This window comes from Phodopus roborovskii, unplaced genomic scaffold (genome assembly GCF_943737965.1).
Source record: "Phodopus roborovskii unplaced genomic scaffold, PHOROB, whole genome shotgun sequence".
Lineage (NCBI taxonomy): Eukaryota > Metazoa > Chordata > Mammalia > Rodentia > Cricetidae > Phodopus > Phodopus roborovskii.
The window spans coordinates 20,968,193-20,984,164 of NW_026126485.1; the positions used below are offsets into that span (position 1 = coordinate 20,968,193).

A 15,972-nucleotide genomic window follows, 5' to 3' on the forward strand; every position below is an offset into this window, starting at 1 on the left:
ATTGTCTTCCACCAAAGAAATTAGTCCATTACCTTTTAATTTAGGCTCAGGAAAGTTCTTAGAACATGGGTAGAAAAAAGCCACCTTTTTGCAATTATCAACAGCAGTCCTCTAGCCCTTTTGCTAGTATTGTTCCCTCTAAAACGTCTTGAGCTTGGCCTACACAGTCTTCATAGCACTGTTTTTCCAAGCTCCTAGTAGGATGGCAACATGATTTCTAATTACAATTATTCAATTGGTTTCCTAGTCTAAATTTCCAGGTTCTTTAACATTTGTCAAAAACAAAAAATTAGGTGGTCAAGTCTGTCATAGCAATCGCCCAGTCCTTGGTACCAACTTCTATCTCAGTTACTTCTTTATTATTGTGATAAAACACCATAGCCAAGGTGACTTATATAAGGAAGAGTTTATTTTGGCTTATGGCTCTAGAGGGATAATGGAGGGAAAGTGTAGCCGCAAGCACCAGACATGGTGGCAGAAATAACTGAGTGCTCATGTTTCAAACCACAAGGAGGATACAGAGAGGGCACACTGGAGGTAGCAAAGCCTGTGCCCAGAGATAGACTTCTGGCATTGCCACACCTAGGACTCTCCTCATCAACTGGAGACTAAGTAAGCAAATGCCCAGGAATATGTGGGACATCTTATGCTACTGCAAAAAGATGATATAGCTTGCCTAAAATAGAGTTAAACTTTTCTGCAATACTTTTTATCTGAATGTGTCTTTATCTGAATGTGTCTTTATTGGGTATCATGTCTAATAATAATACTATAATGTCACAAATCTTGGGTTTTTTTTTTTGACATGCATATATTCAGGGCTGTTACTATATCTCAGTGGATAAAGTTGCTTGCAGCCAAGCCTGACAATCTGAGTTCAGTTCCGGACACACATAATGGGAGGAGAGAACCAACCACTGTTAAGTTCTGACTTCCATACATGTACACACACAAATACACACCCTAAATAAGTAAATATATGTAATCAAAATGCTTATGTTCTTGTCAGCTCTTTGTGAGTTCAAAAAATAATCAATTGACACATTTAAACCTTTGTACCTTTAGGAGCCTGAGATGTATACTAATAAGTCCAGCTTAAACTTGGTTTAGTTTGGTTGTGAGCCTAGTCTTTATTGGCTGAGCCATCTTTCTAGCCCAAACTTGGTTTAGTTTGGAACACATTTCTTTCACTATATATACAAATGCTTTGTAAGGAAATTCACTTTTTAGTGTAAAATTTTATTGGTGACAGACAAACTAATTAAATTTGTCTTTCAATCTAGAGGTTTTGACTTGGTTTATCTCTTTAGTTTTGCTTCGTTCTGTAGAGTGAAGCAAAGCTAGGAGACTGAATGTTGTATATAATCCAATAGAGTTTATAAGAAATAATTGGGAATTTTCTGTATATGCAAGTCAGCAACTTTACTGAGATAATCACATTTTGTGTATGACTCAGAACATTTGAGATAAGTGGGTACAGAAGTCTAGCTTTATGTCAACTTAACACAGGCTAGAGTCATTTAGGAAAGAGGGAATGTTGGTTGAGATATTATCCCCATCAGATTGGCCCAGCAGCAAGCCTGTAGTGAATTTCGTGATTGGTTGTGAAAGGGCACAGTTCACTGGGCATGGTGATACTCCTGGGCTGGTGTTCTGGGCTGTATAAGAAAGGTTCGGCAAGCCATAGGAAGCAGCATTCCTTCATGGTTTCTGCCTCTGTTCTTGCCTTGGTCTTCCTGCAGTGGCTTCCCTGATGATGGACTGCAGAGTGTGAGATAAAATAAACCCTTTCTTCCCCAAGTTTATTTTGGTCATGATGCTTTATCACAGCTATAGAAGCCCTAAGCAAGATAGTCATGTTAATTTTAGCTTTGTTCTGAGATTACCACTTTTGTTGAAGGGATAAAATATTCTAACTTGGGATTTGGAAACTTTTATTTTAGCTTGGGTATTTTTTATTTATTTTTTTTTTTATTTTGTGTGTTGGAGGGGATTTTGTACACATGCCACAGTGTCCTCTTGGAGGTCAGACAACAGCTCACAGGAGTCAGTCCTCTCCTCCCTGCATGTGGGTCTCGGAGTCAAGCTCAGCTTGGTGGCAGAATCCTTTCTCCACTGAGTTATTTTTCTGGCCCTGTAGACAAGACTTCCTTTCTGTGAATTACATGTGCATGTGAGTTGGTCAGAAATATGTCTGATAAGGAGCTAAAACTTACAAACTTTCGGCAGATAAGTGGTGGTGTGGTGGTGCATGCCTTTAATCCCTGCACTTGGGAGGCAGAAGAAGGAGGATCTCTGTGGGTTCAAGGCCAGCCTGATCTACAAAGCTAAACAGAGAAGTCTCAAAATCCCCAAAAAGCAAACAAAATACCTTACAATTGCCACTTGTAACTAGGCTTAAGAATTCTTCGGCAACATGCCTTTAGTTCTCGATCCTAGGTCCTGTAGTGTGAGTGGATACAAATCTAAATGACAGGTTGATGATGGAGATAATTGGCTTGATATTTGCAGAGGTGATACTGGAACAGATTTGGATATTCATTTGTGTTGTTTGTGTTTCTGTTTTTCAGAATGGTATTCAGGTGTTCCTACTTGGTATATTAAGTTATACAATTACCAACTACTTTTATTCCTACATTTTTATATTTAAATAATCCAAATATATGGAATTCTGTAGTGAGTCTTTCTTATCAGGCTTTCTTTGGATTGTCAGCCCCAAATAATGACATGGACACTTATTAATTATGAAAGCTTGGCATTTAGCTAAAGCTTGTTCCCAATTAGCTCTTATGACTTAGATGAACCTTTTTCTATTAATCTATGTTCTGCCATGTGGCTCTTTACATCTGACTCCCTCCATTTCTCACTGACATCTCCTGCTGTGTCAGATTCTAACCCTGAGTTCCTCTCTCTGAATGGAAGCCCTGCATATTCTCCCCTGTGTAGCTATTGGCCATTCAGCTCTGTAGTAAACCAATCAGATGCCTTAGGCAGGTGATGTCAAACATAGACACATTTTCATACAGTGTGAGAAAATATCCTGCATCAGAATTCATACTTCATTTTTAAAAGAAGTGCCAAATATAGTAAGATTATGTGCTTTGTACCTCACTAGATGGTAGTCATCTAACAGACCTCATACCAAATAATAATTTAAGTACAGAAATACTAAAACTCAGACTTTGTATATCCTTTGTTACTAAAAGAATTTATCAGGAACGCAGACATGTTTAGAGTTTTATCTTTTGTTAATTTTTAAGTTAACATGAAATATTGAGTCTTGTGACTCTTTGTGTTTTGTGTTTTTGAGCCAAGGTTTCTCCGTGTGGCCCTGGCTGTCCTGAAACTTGCTCTGTAGATTAGGCTGGCCTCAAACTCAGGGATCTGCCTGTCTCTACCTCCCAAATGTGGGAATTAAAGGTGTGTGCCATCACGCCTGGCTCATTGTGTCATTTTCATTTCATATATGTATATAACTATACTTCTTTCTCCCTTGCTCCCTTCCTCAGTCTCCTTTCTCCCCTGCAATGTTCCCTTTCTGCTTTTGTGTGCTATATACATAAATGTACACATGTATCTATAAATTTAAATCTGCATTTTGTATGTGAAAGAAAGCATGATAGTTGTCTTTCTGAGTTTGGGGAAATCAGCACTCTTTGAGGGGTTGGGGATTTTTCTGTGTAGCCCTAACTGTTGTGGATTCAGAGATGCCCCTGCCTCTGTTTCCTGAGTTCACCATGTACACCACCACACCTGACTACAACGTCAGCACTTTTTGAAGGGAATTTCTGTTCTGCCATGTTAAGTGTAATGCCAACATTTTGTGTGTTTTTCAGGATTGGGACAGCTGCTCTTGCAGTTCAGGTTGTGGGCAGTAACTGGCCCAAGCCACACTACACTTTGCTGATCACAGGCCTGTGCCGGTTCCAGATTGTGCAGGTCTTAAAAGAGAAACCATATCCTGTGGCTGAAGTGGAGCAGCTGGACCGACTTGAGGAATTTCCCAACACCTGCAAAACCAAGGAGGAGCTGGGAGAGCTGTCGGAGCAGTTCTACAGATATGCAGTGCAAGTGGGTGCTTCCACTTTTCCTTAAAACCTTTCCCTTGGTTCTTTGCTGTCCTGAGATCAGGTGACTCTGAGGTGGTAAAGCTGTGGGGCTGTAGATATGCGTTCATTGAAATGATGTGTGGTATTTTATAGTGTGTTCCAGTTTTCCTTTGCCTAGGCTTGTTCTTAAATCACCCTGGACATATTGGCTCTCCTGAGTCCTGCTGTGTAAGCTGTGTAGCAGTTCAAGATCAAGTGCATATAAATCTAAATGACAGCTTGATGATGGAGATAATTGGCTTGATATTTGCAGAGGTGATTTGGACATTCATTTGTAATGTTAAAATGAAAATAATACAGAGTTGCCACCAAAATACCCGGTCAGGATAATAGAAGTTGTATTGTTTCAGGTCCAGCCATGCTGCACAGATTAGTGTTGTGGAAGGGCGAAGCCACAGTGAACCAGTTTCCAGAACGGTTGCACTTTCGGCTAGCCAGAAGGCACTTTCGGCATAGGTTGCACTTCCGCTATGCATGAAGAATTGCACTCCTTAATTCTATGTGTCAGTTTTTTGGTCAACTCTAGATTAAAAGTGTTTTCAGAGCTTTTTGATTATTACAGGACTATAAAATCTTACTAGAGTTGGTTACATGAGTATTTGGTATATCATTTATAAACCAGTTAGTATGAACCAAGTTTTGTATATTAGCCACAAAACAGAACTCACATAATAAAGGTTTATTTTTTGCCATGGCTTCATGCCCAAAATTATAGGTGCATGATCTGCCTTTTAATGTCACTTAGGAACCTATGTAGACTGGATTTAATCTCAAGATACTTTCCTTATGCTGAGACAGAAAAGGGAGTCTAACAGTATTTCTGCCCAGAAAGAATGTTGATATGCCTCTTACATTTCAAAGATCAGCACAAGTCTGGTGGTGGGTGGTGGTGGCACACACCTTTAGTTCTAGCACTCTGGAGGCAGAGGCAGGTGGATATGAGAATTCAAGTCCAGCCTGATCTACAAAGCTAGAAACCCTTTCTCAAAAAACAGGAAAGGCAAAGATGAGCGCAAGACTGCAATTGCCTCTGTATTCAGAGGAGGTGAAAGAGGCAGCCCAACTGTGCCCAAAAGGAAAGGGAGTCTCTGTCATTTGTCCTAATATCTACAGCACTTGCTGGATGCTCATCTTCAGCCTCATCTGTTGTGATATTCTAGCCTCGAAGTTTTGTTGGTTCTGAGTGTGTACTTGCCAACTAAATTATCAGTATACAAACTAATTAACCCAAATAGTACACTGAAAGTCAGGATTTTAACTGGTAATTGGCTGTTATCAATTTCCAGAATCGAATTATTACATTGTAGTTATGTAAGAGAGTGTTTTTTCATTAGGAACAAGAGGCATGGTGCCTGCAGCTTCCATGTAGTATGTCTGGGAAGTGCACAGAGAGAAAGCAACATCACAAGATAGGAAGAATTAGCGAATTTAGATGAGGAATATAAGGGATTCATCATAGTCTTCTTGCAACTTTGCTATAAATTTGAGTTTTGAAGTCATAGAACAAATTTGCAAAACCTTGTGCAATTTTAGTATTAAATACTAGGTATTTTGCTTTTCATTCATAGACATTTAAAAAATATTTTGTTTTTGTACATATGTGTGGGATCAAAGGACAACTTTCAGGAGTCAGTTCTCTCCTTCTACCATGTGGATCCTGGAGGGGGGCGTATCACAGATCATCATGCCTTGAGAGTGGTACCCCTCAGGCACTCTGATGTACATTCTGTGAAGTACTTGTTTCTTCTGTGGCCTGTGAAATGCTTGCCATTATGATGAATCAGTGATCTTTCAAAACAAAAGATGCAGACACACATATTAAACCTGTATGAAAATCTGATTATTTTGGTTCATAAATACCACTGCTTGATTTCATTAGACTCTTTTTTTTTCTTTTAGTTGGTTGAAATGTTGGATATGTCGGTCCCTGCTGTTGCTAAATTAAGACGTCTTTTAGATAGTCTTCCAAGGGAAGCTCTACCAGACATTCTAACTTCAATTATTCGAACAAGCAACAAAGAGAAGCTCCAGGTACTGTGTCCTTCTGGAATAGATCTGGATAGTACTTACACTTTCACCTTCATAAACCCATTCTGGAGGCTCAAGGGCATAGTTAAGATGCTGTTACTCTAAAAAATTGACTTCTGCCAGGCATTATAGCACTTGCTTGTGATCTAAGCACTTGGGAGGTGAGGGTGGAGAGGTCAGAAGTTCAGGGCCATCCTTGGTTTCATATGGATATCAAAGCCAACTTTGGCTACATGAGGCCCTCTCTTGAGAAAAGAGGAGGAAGAAGTGGGAGGTGGAAAGAAAGAATATGAGCTGACTTTCAAAGGTGGTTATTTTTATAGGCCTGGTAGCACACAGTTGTAATCCCAGCACCCTGGATCAGCAGTTCAAGGCTGGCTTAGATTGCACACCCAGACTGTGTCTCAGGACCAGAGGCAAACAAAACAGAGTTTATATTGTTGTTTGCACAATCAATGCTTTTTTTGGGGGGTGCGGGGGGAGTATATCAGTAGTAGTGGTGGTCAGTTTATGAAAACAGAGAAAGCCAAAAGTAAATACCTAATTTTTATTTAAGTGTCACATATTTGGAGTTATGGAGTGATCAGAGATTGATGTTGAGTGTCTTTCTCTATCACTTTATACCTTCCTTCTCTCATTGAACCTGGAGCTCTCTGGTTGGCTAGAATGGTTGACAGTGAGGTCTGGGCATCTTCCTGGCACTTCCCCTATCCTCCAAGTGCTAAGGTTGTAGAGATGAGCCAGCACATTCAACTTCTACATGGTCCCTGGGAATCCAAACTCAGGGCTTCAACCGATATGTGCCGGTTGGTGCAGATTCAAAAGGCAGAAGCAGGAGCGAGCAGGCATGCTTTGGAGTCACCTGGCTGCCACATTAGTGAGCACATTATCCCAAGGGAATGGGGGGAGCAGCTGCCGAATCAGTCTGTCCTTAAGATCTGTTAATCATCTATAGAAAAATTAATATTTGGAGCTGGGGAGATGGCTCAGTGGGTGAAGTGCTTGTTTGCTATGCATGGATGGGGACCTGAGTTCAGAGTGTTAACATCCATGTCAAAACCAGGCGTGGAAGTAAGTATGCATTTGTAACTCCAGGACTTCAGGAGACAGTGGCTCCTGGGAGCTCACTGGCTAGTGAGGATCTAGCCAAAATGGCAAGAGCTGGTTCACTGAGAAATCCTATCTCAAAAGAGGAGTTGGAAAGAGATAATAGAAGATATCTGACATTGAAACCCCTTTGGCCTCCATGTACGTCTGCATGTACACTATAAACACACACACACACACACACACACACACACACACTCTATGCATACATACTCAGACACATATACAAATTAATATTTTGAACCTAGAATTTGCTGAGATCCAAACTATGCATAGACTAATTCTCAGAACAGTTGAAATCAATCATGTTTGGTTCACTCCCTCTTTTCTTTCCTATACCAAACCCAGCTTATACTTAGTTCTTGATCATGGGCTATTTGACCTTTTAAAATAAAAGCCAGTATTTTTGTTTGAGTCTTTTTTAAAATTGTGCTCATTTCCACCTTGTTGATAATACAGTTAATTTGGTGGTGTTAGCCATGCTATAGCTTGATTCCTATCATGATTATTAATGGAATTGTTGAGGTTCTTTTAGTTTAGAGGAATGTACACTGAAAATGTACACTGGCTGCATCCCATACATAGTTCCCACGCAGGCCCAGTGTGGCCAAGGTGCCCGAAGTGGCTCGGAGGTAAGAGGTTCAGGCTGGACTAGAGATGAGGCCTATCACAATACAGAGTGCCTCACCTTACACAGCTCTGCCTCGTCAGCTCGGTGGCAACTGCCCAGGCACTGCCACTCCACCCTAGTAGGGCCCCAGTGAGGTCAGGGCCATGTGGATTACAGTTTTGCCTTTCTTATAATTTAAGGACTTAACTCATGGTTCTACCTGCTTGTGTTTAGAATGTGTGTTTCTGGAAAAGGTGCTATTAATTTGACTCACTCTTCCTAGATCTTAGATGCTGTGAGCCTGGAGGATCGGTTCAAGATGACCATACCCCTGCTTGTCAGACAGATTGAAGGCCTGAAATTGCTTCAGAAAACCCGAAAACCCAAACAAGATGATGACAAACGGGTAAATATATTCCTTCCTTCCTCCCTCCCTTCCTTTCTTTCTTTTCTTCCTTTCCAGGGACTTGTTTTGCCACCCAGGGTGGCCTCAAGATTGCCAAGATTATAAACATGTGCCATCATACCCAGCTCATTCTTTTATTACATTTTCTTTTTCTCTGTAATATAAAATTAAGTTCTTTTGAGAAATGAAAAACTTGGAAGCCAGTGTGTATCTGTATTTCTAGGTACTAGAGAGCAATAAGTAATCTCTTGAGTGTAGGTGATAGGAGCTAGCATGAACTATATAGCAAGAACCTATTTCACAAATAAACAAGAAAACAAAAACCTTGAGAAGAATTTGAAAGAAGACAAAAGTTCATTGTTTCTCAGAAGATCTTGATGTATCCAGAGTAGTTCTTTTATTGCCTGAATTTTCTTTTCTTTTAGCATATAAACCTCATCTCAGTTCTTAACAACATTCCCAAAATGCTATCATTTTTGTCTAGCAATAGTTGGAGTTCATACTAATGAATTGGGAATTCAGAGAACACATACAGTATTTTTAAAATGATAGCAAGATCATGGGGAAAAGTCAGGTGGTGGTGACACATGCCTTTAACCCCAGCACTTGGGAGGCAGATGCAGGCAGATCTCTGAGTTTGAGGCCAGCCCAGTCTACAGAGCAAGTTCCAGGACAGTCAGGGCTACACAGAGAAACCCTGTCTCATGGGGCAGGGTGGGGGTGGTCATGGGAAGAAAAAACATAAATAAAAAGCATTTGAAGAAGGAAAGGCTTTTTGGACTGGCATAGAAAAGAGTTTGGATCTCAAAAAGAACAGTTTGAGCATGCTGGAATAGAGGCCAGAAGTTAGTGAGCACTAGAACTGAGGAGGGGGTTGGTGGTGAGAGGGGGGGTTCATAACCCTTTGCTAGCAAGGCAGACTATCACAAGAAGTCAAGTAAGCTAAGTGGCATTCACCCAGGACAGGTCATGAGACAGATGAAGTTAAAATTAATGTGGAAAGGTTGGAATGCTAAGAGACATTTGCATGCAGGAGATGGATGACAGTTACTGAGTATAAGTGTCAATGCATGTGAGCAAACAGCTGTGTAGTGAAGTGTAGGGGACACCTCTGATGCCTAGTGTTTCTTGTAGACACTTCCTATCTGTTGTGTGCACTGACAACCATGCCCACTTTATGCTGGTCTGCTTTTTAAGTTCTATGGTATGAGTGTGTGCACCTGCCTCCCAGTAGTACTGAACCTATTTCCTGAAGGTACCAACTGTAGCTGTAAAAGTGTCTATGTAGCACCCACTCTGGCCTACCTTAGCCTGGTACTTCTTTCCTCTCCTCCTCTCCCTCTCATCCTTTCTCACACTCCCTTTTCCTCTCCCTCACCACTTCTTTTTTCTTTCCTTTCTTGCCTTTCTTGTTTTGTTTTATTAATATTTTGGAGACTTTGTAAACTCTTTGCCCTCCTGCCTCAGCTCTGATTTGTTTTGACATATACTTTCTGCTTAGGTTATAGCAATTCGCCCCATCAGGAGGATTACACATATCCCAGGGACTTTAGAAGATGAGGATGAGGAAGAAGATAATGACGACATTGTCATGCTGGAGAAAAAAATAAAAACATCTAGTATGCCAGAGCAGGCTCATAAAGTGTGTGTCAAAGAAATAAAAAGGTAAAAGTTCATTAGTATTTTCATTTTGATTGCTAATGTTAAAATTATTGCTTGTGGAAAACTTGATTATGCTGCCTTGAGTCATAGACTAAAAGCCGTATTATTGTTTATTCACTGATCTTTGTGTATTCTTATGCTAGACCACCTATGCATATTACTTCATTGCCAACTTTTGTCTTTCTTGACCTTCATAATTCTTTTCTTTCTTTTTATTTATTTATTATTTTTACTTATATGGGTACTTAGCCTGTACCCATATAAGTGTCTGGGGGAGGTCAGAAGAGAGCATTGGATCCCCTGGGATTGGAGTTACAGAAGGTTGTGAGCCATCATGTGGGTGCTGGAATTCAAACCCTGGTTCTCTGTAAGGGCAGCCAATGATTTTAACTGCTAAACCATCCCTCCAGCTCTGCCCTTTCTAATTCTTGACTTGCATCTGTGATTGATGGAATGTTCTCCCTCTTTCTTCATTGCTTTGTATAGCTTATATCTTGAAACATTTCTTTTTCCCAGCTTTATGGAAAAGATCTCTCTGTGTAGGTCAGACTGGCCTTGGCTTTGAACTCAATCTTCCTGCCTCAGCCTCCTAAGTGAATAGACCATAGGCATGTACCACCTTGCTCAGCTGTGAAAACATTATCAATACTCCTAAATTAACACCACTTTCATTAATCTTTTCTTCAAAGACTGAGAGGCAATTTATCTGCTCTGCTTGTATTCTGCTGTCATACCTAACTTCTATAGTTGCCTTTTCAGTGTCTAAAAGAATTGGCCAAATGTCTTTGTTCAGTTACAGTGTTGTTTACAGGTCAGGGCCCTTTTGGTTTCGTGGTTCTAAGAGTTTAACCCAGGACGTTGTGGACAGTAAGCATGGCTCTGCTACTGAGGGGTATCCCAGCTCTGTTGTTTCGTTTTCTCATTAGATTATCAGTTCCAGAGGAGGGCTAGGCTGTAGCTCAGCAGTATCATGCTTGCTTATCATGTACAAGGCCCAGGTTCTGTCCCCACTACTGCAATGAATTAATTAGTTAATTAACTCCAGGGGATGAAGACTGTCAGTTTTTCCTTGTATAGGAAAAGTCAGGAAAACCTTAACAAAATAGGGTATATTTTATTTATTTTTTACTTGCATGGATATTTAGTGTGTACATACACATGCAGTGGATTGCACATTCAGGATAACCTTGGAGTTTAATAGAGCATCCATTTTCTGACATGTGTATATATATGTGTGTGTGTGTGTATAAACACATATATTTATATGCAGATTTTAAACTTGTCAACTAGTTCTTTAATATTTGTTCAGGTTTTTCAAGTATGCATTATAAGGAGACATGCTTGGTTTTTCTGTTATTGTGGAATTATTGTGTTCTTGAACTTGTTGACTACATATTTTTCCCCACAGACTCAAAAAAATGCCTCAGTCAATGCCTGAATATGCTCTAACTAGAAACTATTTGGAACTTATGGTGGAGCTTCCTTGGAACAAAAGTACAACTGGTGAGCTCACAATGATATCCGCTTTTTAGTCTCACAGTCACTCAGAAATCTGATGCAGATTTTCATTTTACACAGCATAGCAGGACGTGGTGGTACATGTCTGTATTCCTACACTCAGGAGGGATCTAAGCTTAAGGCCAGCCTGGGCTACATTGGGAAACTATCACAAAAACAAACAGAAACAGATTTTTACTTTAATTATTTTGAAGCCAGTTTATTGAGATGTTGTGGCATAGAAAAAGTTGCATACATGTTATGATTGCATCTTGATTAAATTCAAAATACCACTCATGAAATTGTCACCATCACCTACACTGTAAGTATATCCATCACTTCCCAAAGTTAATTCCCGTTCATTGTGTTCTTCTATTTTTCAGATTTATTTATTTATTTAGTGTACATTGGGGTTTTGTCTGTATGGCAGTGTCTGATCCTCTGGAACTGCAGTTACAGGCTGTTACAAGCTTCCATGTAGGTGCTGGAAATTGAACCTGGGTCCTCTGGAAGAGCAACTGGTGCTTATAACCACTGAGCCATCTCTCCAACCCTCATTGTGTTCTTCTAATCTGTATGTGTGTGTGACAGAGAACCACAGTTGGAGAGGGAGAAGTGACCAAAATGTGTAACAGCTGCTCTTAGCAACATTTTTAAAAGTTTTTTTTATTTTATGTGTATGGATGTTTGGCTCCATGTGGTCTGTGTATCACATGTGTGCAGTGTCCAAGAAGACCAGAAGAGGTTTGTCAGATTCCGTGAGACTAGAATTTATCAAAAAGGAAACAAAAACATCCCTCAGACTATTTTTTTCTATTTCTCAGATCTAACAAATGTGTTTATTGTTTTTAGGCTGTCCTGGTTTTTGTTTTTGTTTTCCAACTTGACAGAAGCTAGAGTTATTTTAGAATAAGTAACCACAGTTGAGAAAATACTTTCATAAGACTGGCAAGCCTATGAGGCATTTTCTTAACTAGTGACTGATGGGGGAGGGCCCAGCCCATTGTGAGTGCTGCCATCCCTGGGCTGGTGGTTCTGGATGTGTTAGAAAGCAGGCTGAGCAGGCTGTGGGGAACAAGCCAGCGAGCAGCAATCCCTCATGGCCTCTGTGTCACCTCCTTGAGTTCCTGCACTGACTTCCTTGAATGGTAGACTGGTGCAAAAGTACAAGCTCACCACTTCCACCCTTCCAAAAGAAACCCCTGTACTGCTTTTAATTCTGACATGCCACGTCACATTCCTGTAACAGTGTATGAGGGCTTCCATTTCTCCATATTCTCACTATTACTTGGTATAATTTGTTTTATTGCTTGTTTGAGACAAGGTATTATGTAGGCCAGTTTTACTTGAACTCACTGTATAACTAAGGAGGATCCGCCTGCCTTCCACCTGTCCAATACTAGGATTGTAAGTATGTACAACATGCCCCACTCTTGATTTTGCATTTGATGACTTGCCATTGATATCAGTTTCTGAATTAATCATTTCATAGAACAACTCTAGAACTTTTCATTCATCTGCATGCACTATCTGGTTTTCCCTACAGCATTTGTTGGAAGAGACTATCCTTTCCCTAGTATGCAGTCTTGAAGGCCTTATTGAAAATTATTTGGCCATTATATGTATGGGTTATTACTGGGCTCTGTTCTATTGCATTCTTATGAATGTTTTAATGTCAAAACCATGCTTTTTGATTATTGTGTAGCCCACTGAATCTGCCTAATGTTTCCCCTGTACACATGGTGTGGGTCCATCTACTGAAGCACTGGCAACATACCAGTGGCCACAACCCTATGTAAAAATTATACTCTTTCTCTTAGTAGCCTGGGCACCTTAACCTGAGGCAGTCCCAGCCTCCTCCCTGCTTCCACAGCTTGGCCCATGTGTTGTGGGGCTGCCTGCCTCTGAGTGCCTTATCCTGGGTCAGTTCCAGCCTCCTCCTTGGTTAGCAGCATCTACCCCAAAGTTTGCTGAATTTTTATCATGAAAAATAAAGTGAACTTTGCTGGGTGGTGGTGGCACATGCCTTTAATCCAAGCACTGGGGAGGCAGAGACAGTAGATCTCAGTGACTTCAAGACCAGACAGGCTCCAAGGCTACACAGAGAAACCCTGTCTTGAAAAACTTTAAAATAATGAACTTTGTCAAATGCTTTCCTGTATTTATTGAGATTATTATATGAATTTGGCTTGCATTCTGCTAATGTGGATATTTATTGATTTGTATATGTAAACTATCTGTTGTCTCAGTAAAACATCCCACATGGTTATGGCATATGAGTGTTTTAATGTGGTTTTGAGTCCAGTGTAGGAAATGTTAAGTGAATATGGATAATTAATACACTGTAAAGAGGCCAAAAAGTATTGCTGAAAAGCATTTTATAGAAACCCTTATAAGATCTTATTTTGAAAAATACATATGTAAGCTCATACACCATCTGAAACAACATATCACATTGTTAGGAGAAGATTATACATAACTGCTTTCTTGTTTTTTTTTGTTTTTTTTTTTTTTTTATAGAGTTTTTAGATTAGGGAAGGGATTATATAATAGTACTACTGAAATGACCAAAATACTCTTTACATTTGTGTTATTACCTGAAGGGGATGATGTCAATGGACAACTGTGTGGCTTGGTTTTCTCCATTACATTTATGTGGTTTCTGGGTTGTCAGGCTTGTGCAGCAAGCGCTTTTACCCTCTGAGCCATCTTTCTGCCCACCACCCCTTTTCTCCCCCAAAGGAAAAAATGGCAGCACAATAAATTATATGGAAACATACCCCACAAAAAATAATGAATATGTAGAAAATCATTACAAATTACATGATTTGACCATAGGGTTTTAATGGAGACACTAAATCTTAAATAGAATTATCAAACACAATGGAGGTCGCTATCTTAGTTTGTTTTCTATTGCTGTAATAAACACCAAATTAAAAGTAACTTGGAGAGGAAAAGGCTTATTTCTTTTTATAATTGATAGTCCATTATCCAGGGAAGTCAGGCAGGAGCCTGGAGGCAGGAGATGATGCAGAGGCCATGGAAGGGTGAGATTCACTGTCTTGCTCCTCATGGCTTGCTCATCCTACTTCCTTATAGTACTCAGGACCACCAGCTGAGGGGTGACACCACCCACAATGCATTGGACCATCCCATATCAGTCATCAATCAAGAAAATGGAACACAAAAGTTTCTTCTTCTTAGATGACTCGTGCTTGTGCCAAGTTAACAAACAAACAAACACACAAACAAAAACAAAACTAGCTAGCATAACCTGTTTGAAGACTTCAAGTGATCCAAATCTATTTTTCATCAGTCTTCTCTCTAATATTTAGGCTCTTACAAAGCTTGAAAGAGTTATTTCACTTAAAAGTTCCAAGTATTGAAATGACTTCTATTGGATTGTTTGGCAGACCGCTTGGACATTCGGGCAGCTCGGATTCTTCTGGACAATGACCATTACGCTATGGAAAAATTGAAGAGGAGGGTTCTGGAGTACTTGGCTGTCAGACAGCTGAAAAACAACCTGAAGGGCCCAATCCTCTGTTTTGTTGGCCCTCCTGGAGTAGGCAAAACAAGTGTGGGGAGATCAGTGGCCAAGACTCTGGGTCGAGAGTTCCACAGGATTGCCCTTGGGGGCGTGTGTGACCAGTCTGACATTCGAGGACACAGGTAAAACACTGCTCTCAGCCTCACCTCTGATTCTGCTTCATGATTTAACTGACATTTGTACCATGGGCTGACTAGTGTATGCCTTGGCTTTCTGCAGTCATACTTGAATAGAATTGTAACTTACTTTATGATTGGACTAGTAGCATTACCTAACTAATGACAATAACCTTTTAGCCTTTAAAAGAATAATCACAGTGCTATGGGTGGATATGAGGAGGTGAGCAATCTTTGAGAGCAAATTTGTTCTGCCTTCAGTCTTTCTTTATGAAAACCAAGCTGCACTAAGGGAAAAGGTTCGCGTAACCATTGCAGCTTACCTTACACACTGAACTCACTTTCTGTTAAAGAAATAGACTATAAGAGTATTATATTTGATTAAGCTACATTAATTGTCAATTGTCGGGAGAGGTCTTGGCAGGGCTGCAATCGGAGCCAGACGAGTGGCCCCAAGTCCGTACCTGAGTGGGGGAGTGTGGATGAGGGAAAGGCTAACTATAGACAATAAAGATAGACAGAATAAAGGTCAGGAGGGCAAATCAGTCAATGCTGAAATGCCACCAGTTTTTCACCACTCTTAAATATACCAAAAAGGGAACACAGTATCATGTATATGGAACAAACTTTTCTTCCTCACTTATTCTAAGGGTTCAGTAACTATACCTTAGCTCTAACTTCTTGTTCCCTAGCCTTGAGGTCAGGAGTAGCCATACCTCAGATTCAACTTCTCCTTCCTTAGCCTTGGCAATTAGGAGTAGCCACACCTCAGATTCAGGTCTGTTGTTATTTAGACTAAGACAGCCAAAGCATCCTTACTGTAGCCACACCTTTGACCTTTAGGTCTTGTGACTTGCTGACAGCTTTGAACTCTCTTCCCTTGTGCC

The 15,972-nt window shown here is 40.3% G+C and overlaps 1 protein-coding gene across 1 annotated transcript in view; it reads left to right on the plus strand.

Annotated features, from left to right (window-relative positions):
* Positions 1 to 15,972, plus strand: part of Lonp2 (lon peptidase 2, peroxisomal) — an 83,269-nt gene that overhangs the window by 12,636 nt on the left and 54,661 nt on the right. The window contains exons 2-7 of the mRNA XM_051195048.1: positions 3,837 to 4,071; positions 6,009 to 6,140; positions 8,138 to 8,260; positions 9,762 to 9,925; positions 11,331 to 11,425; positions 14,833 to 15,091. Coding sequence (XP_051051005.1) covers positions 3,837 to 4,071; positions 6,009 to 6,140; positions 8,138 to 8,260; positions 9,762 to 9,925; positions 11,331 to 11,425; positions 14,833 to 15,091 — 1,008 coding nt within the window. The remainder of the gene's footprint in view (positions 1 to 3,836; positions 4,072 to 6,008; positions 6,141 to 8,137; positions 8,261 to 9,761; positions 9,926 to 11,330; positions 11,426 to 14,832; positions 15,092 to 15,972) is intronic.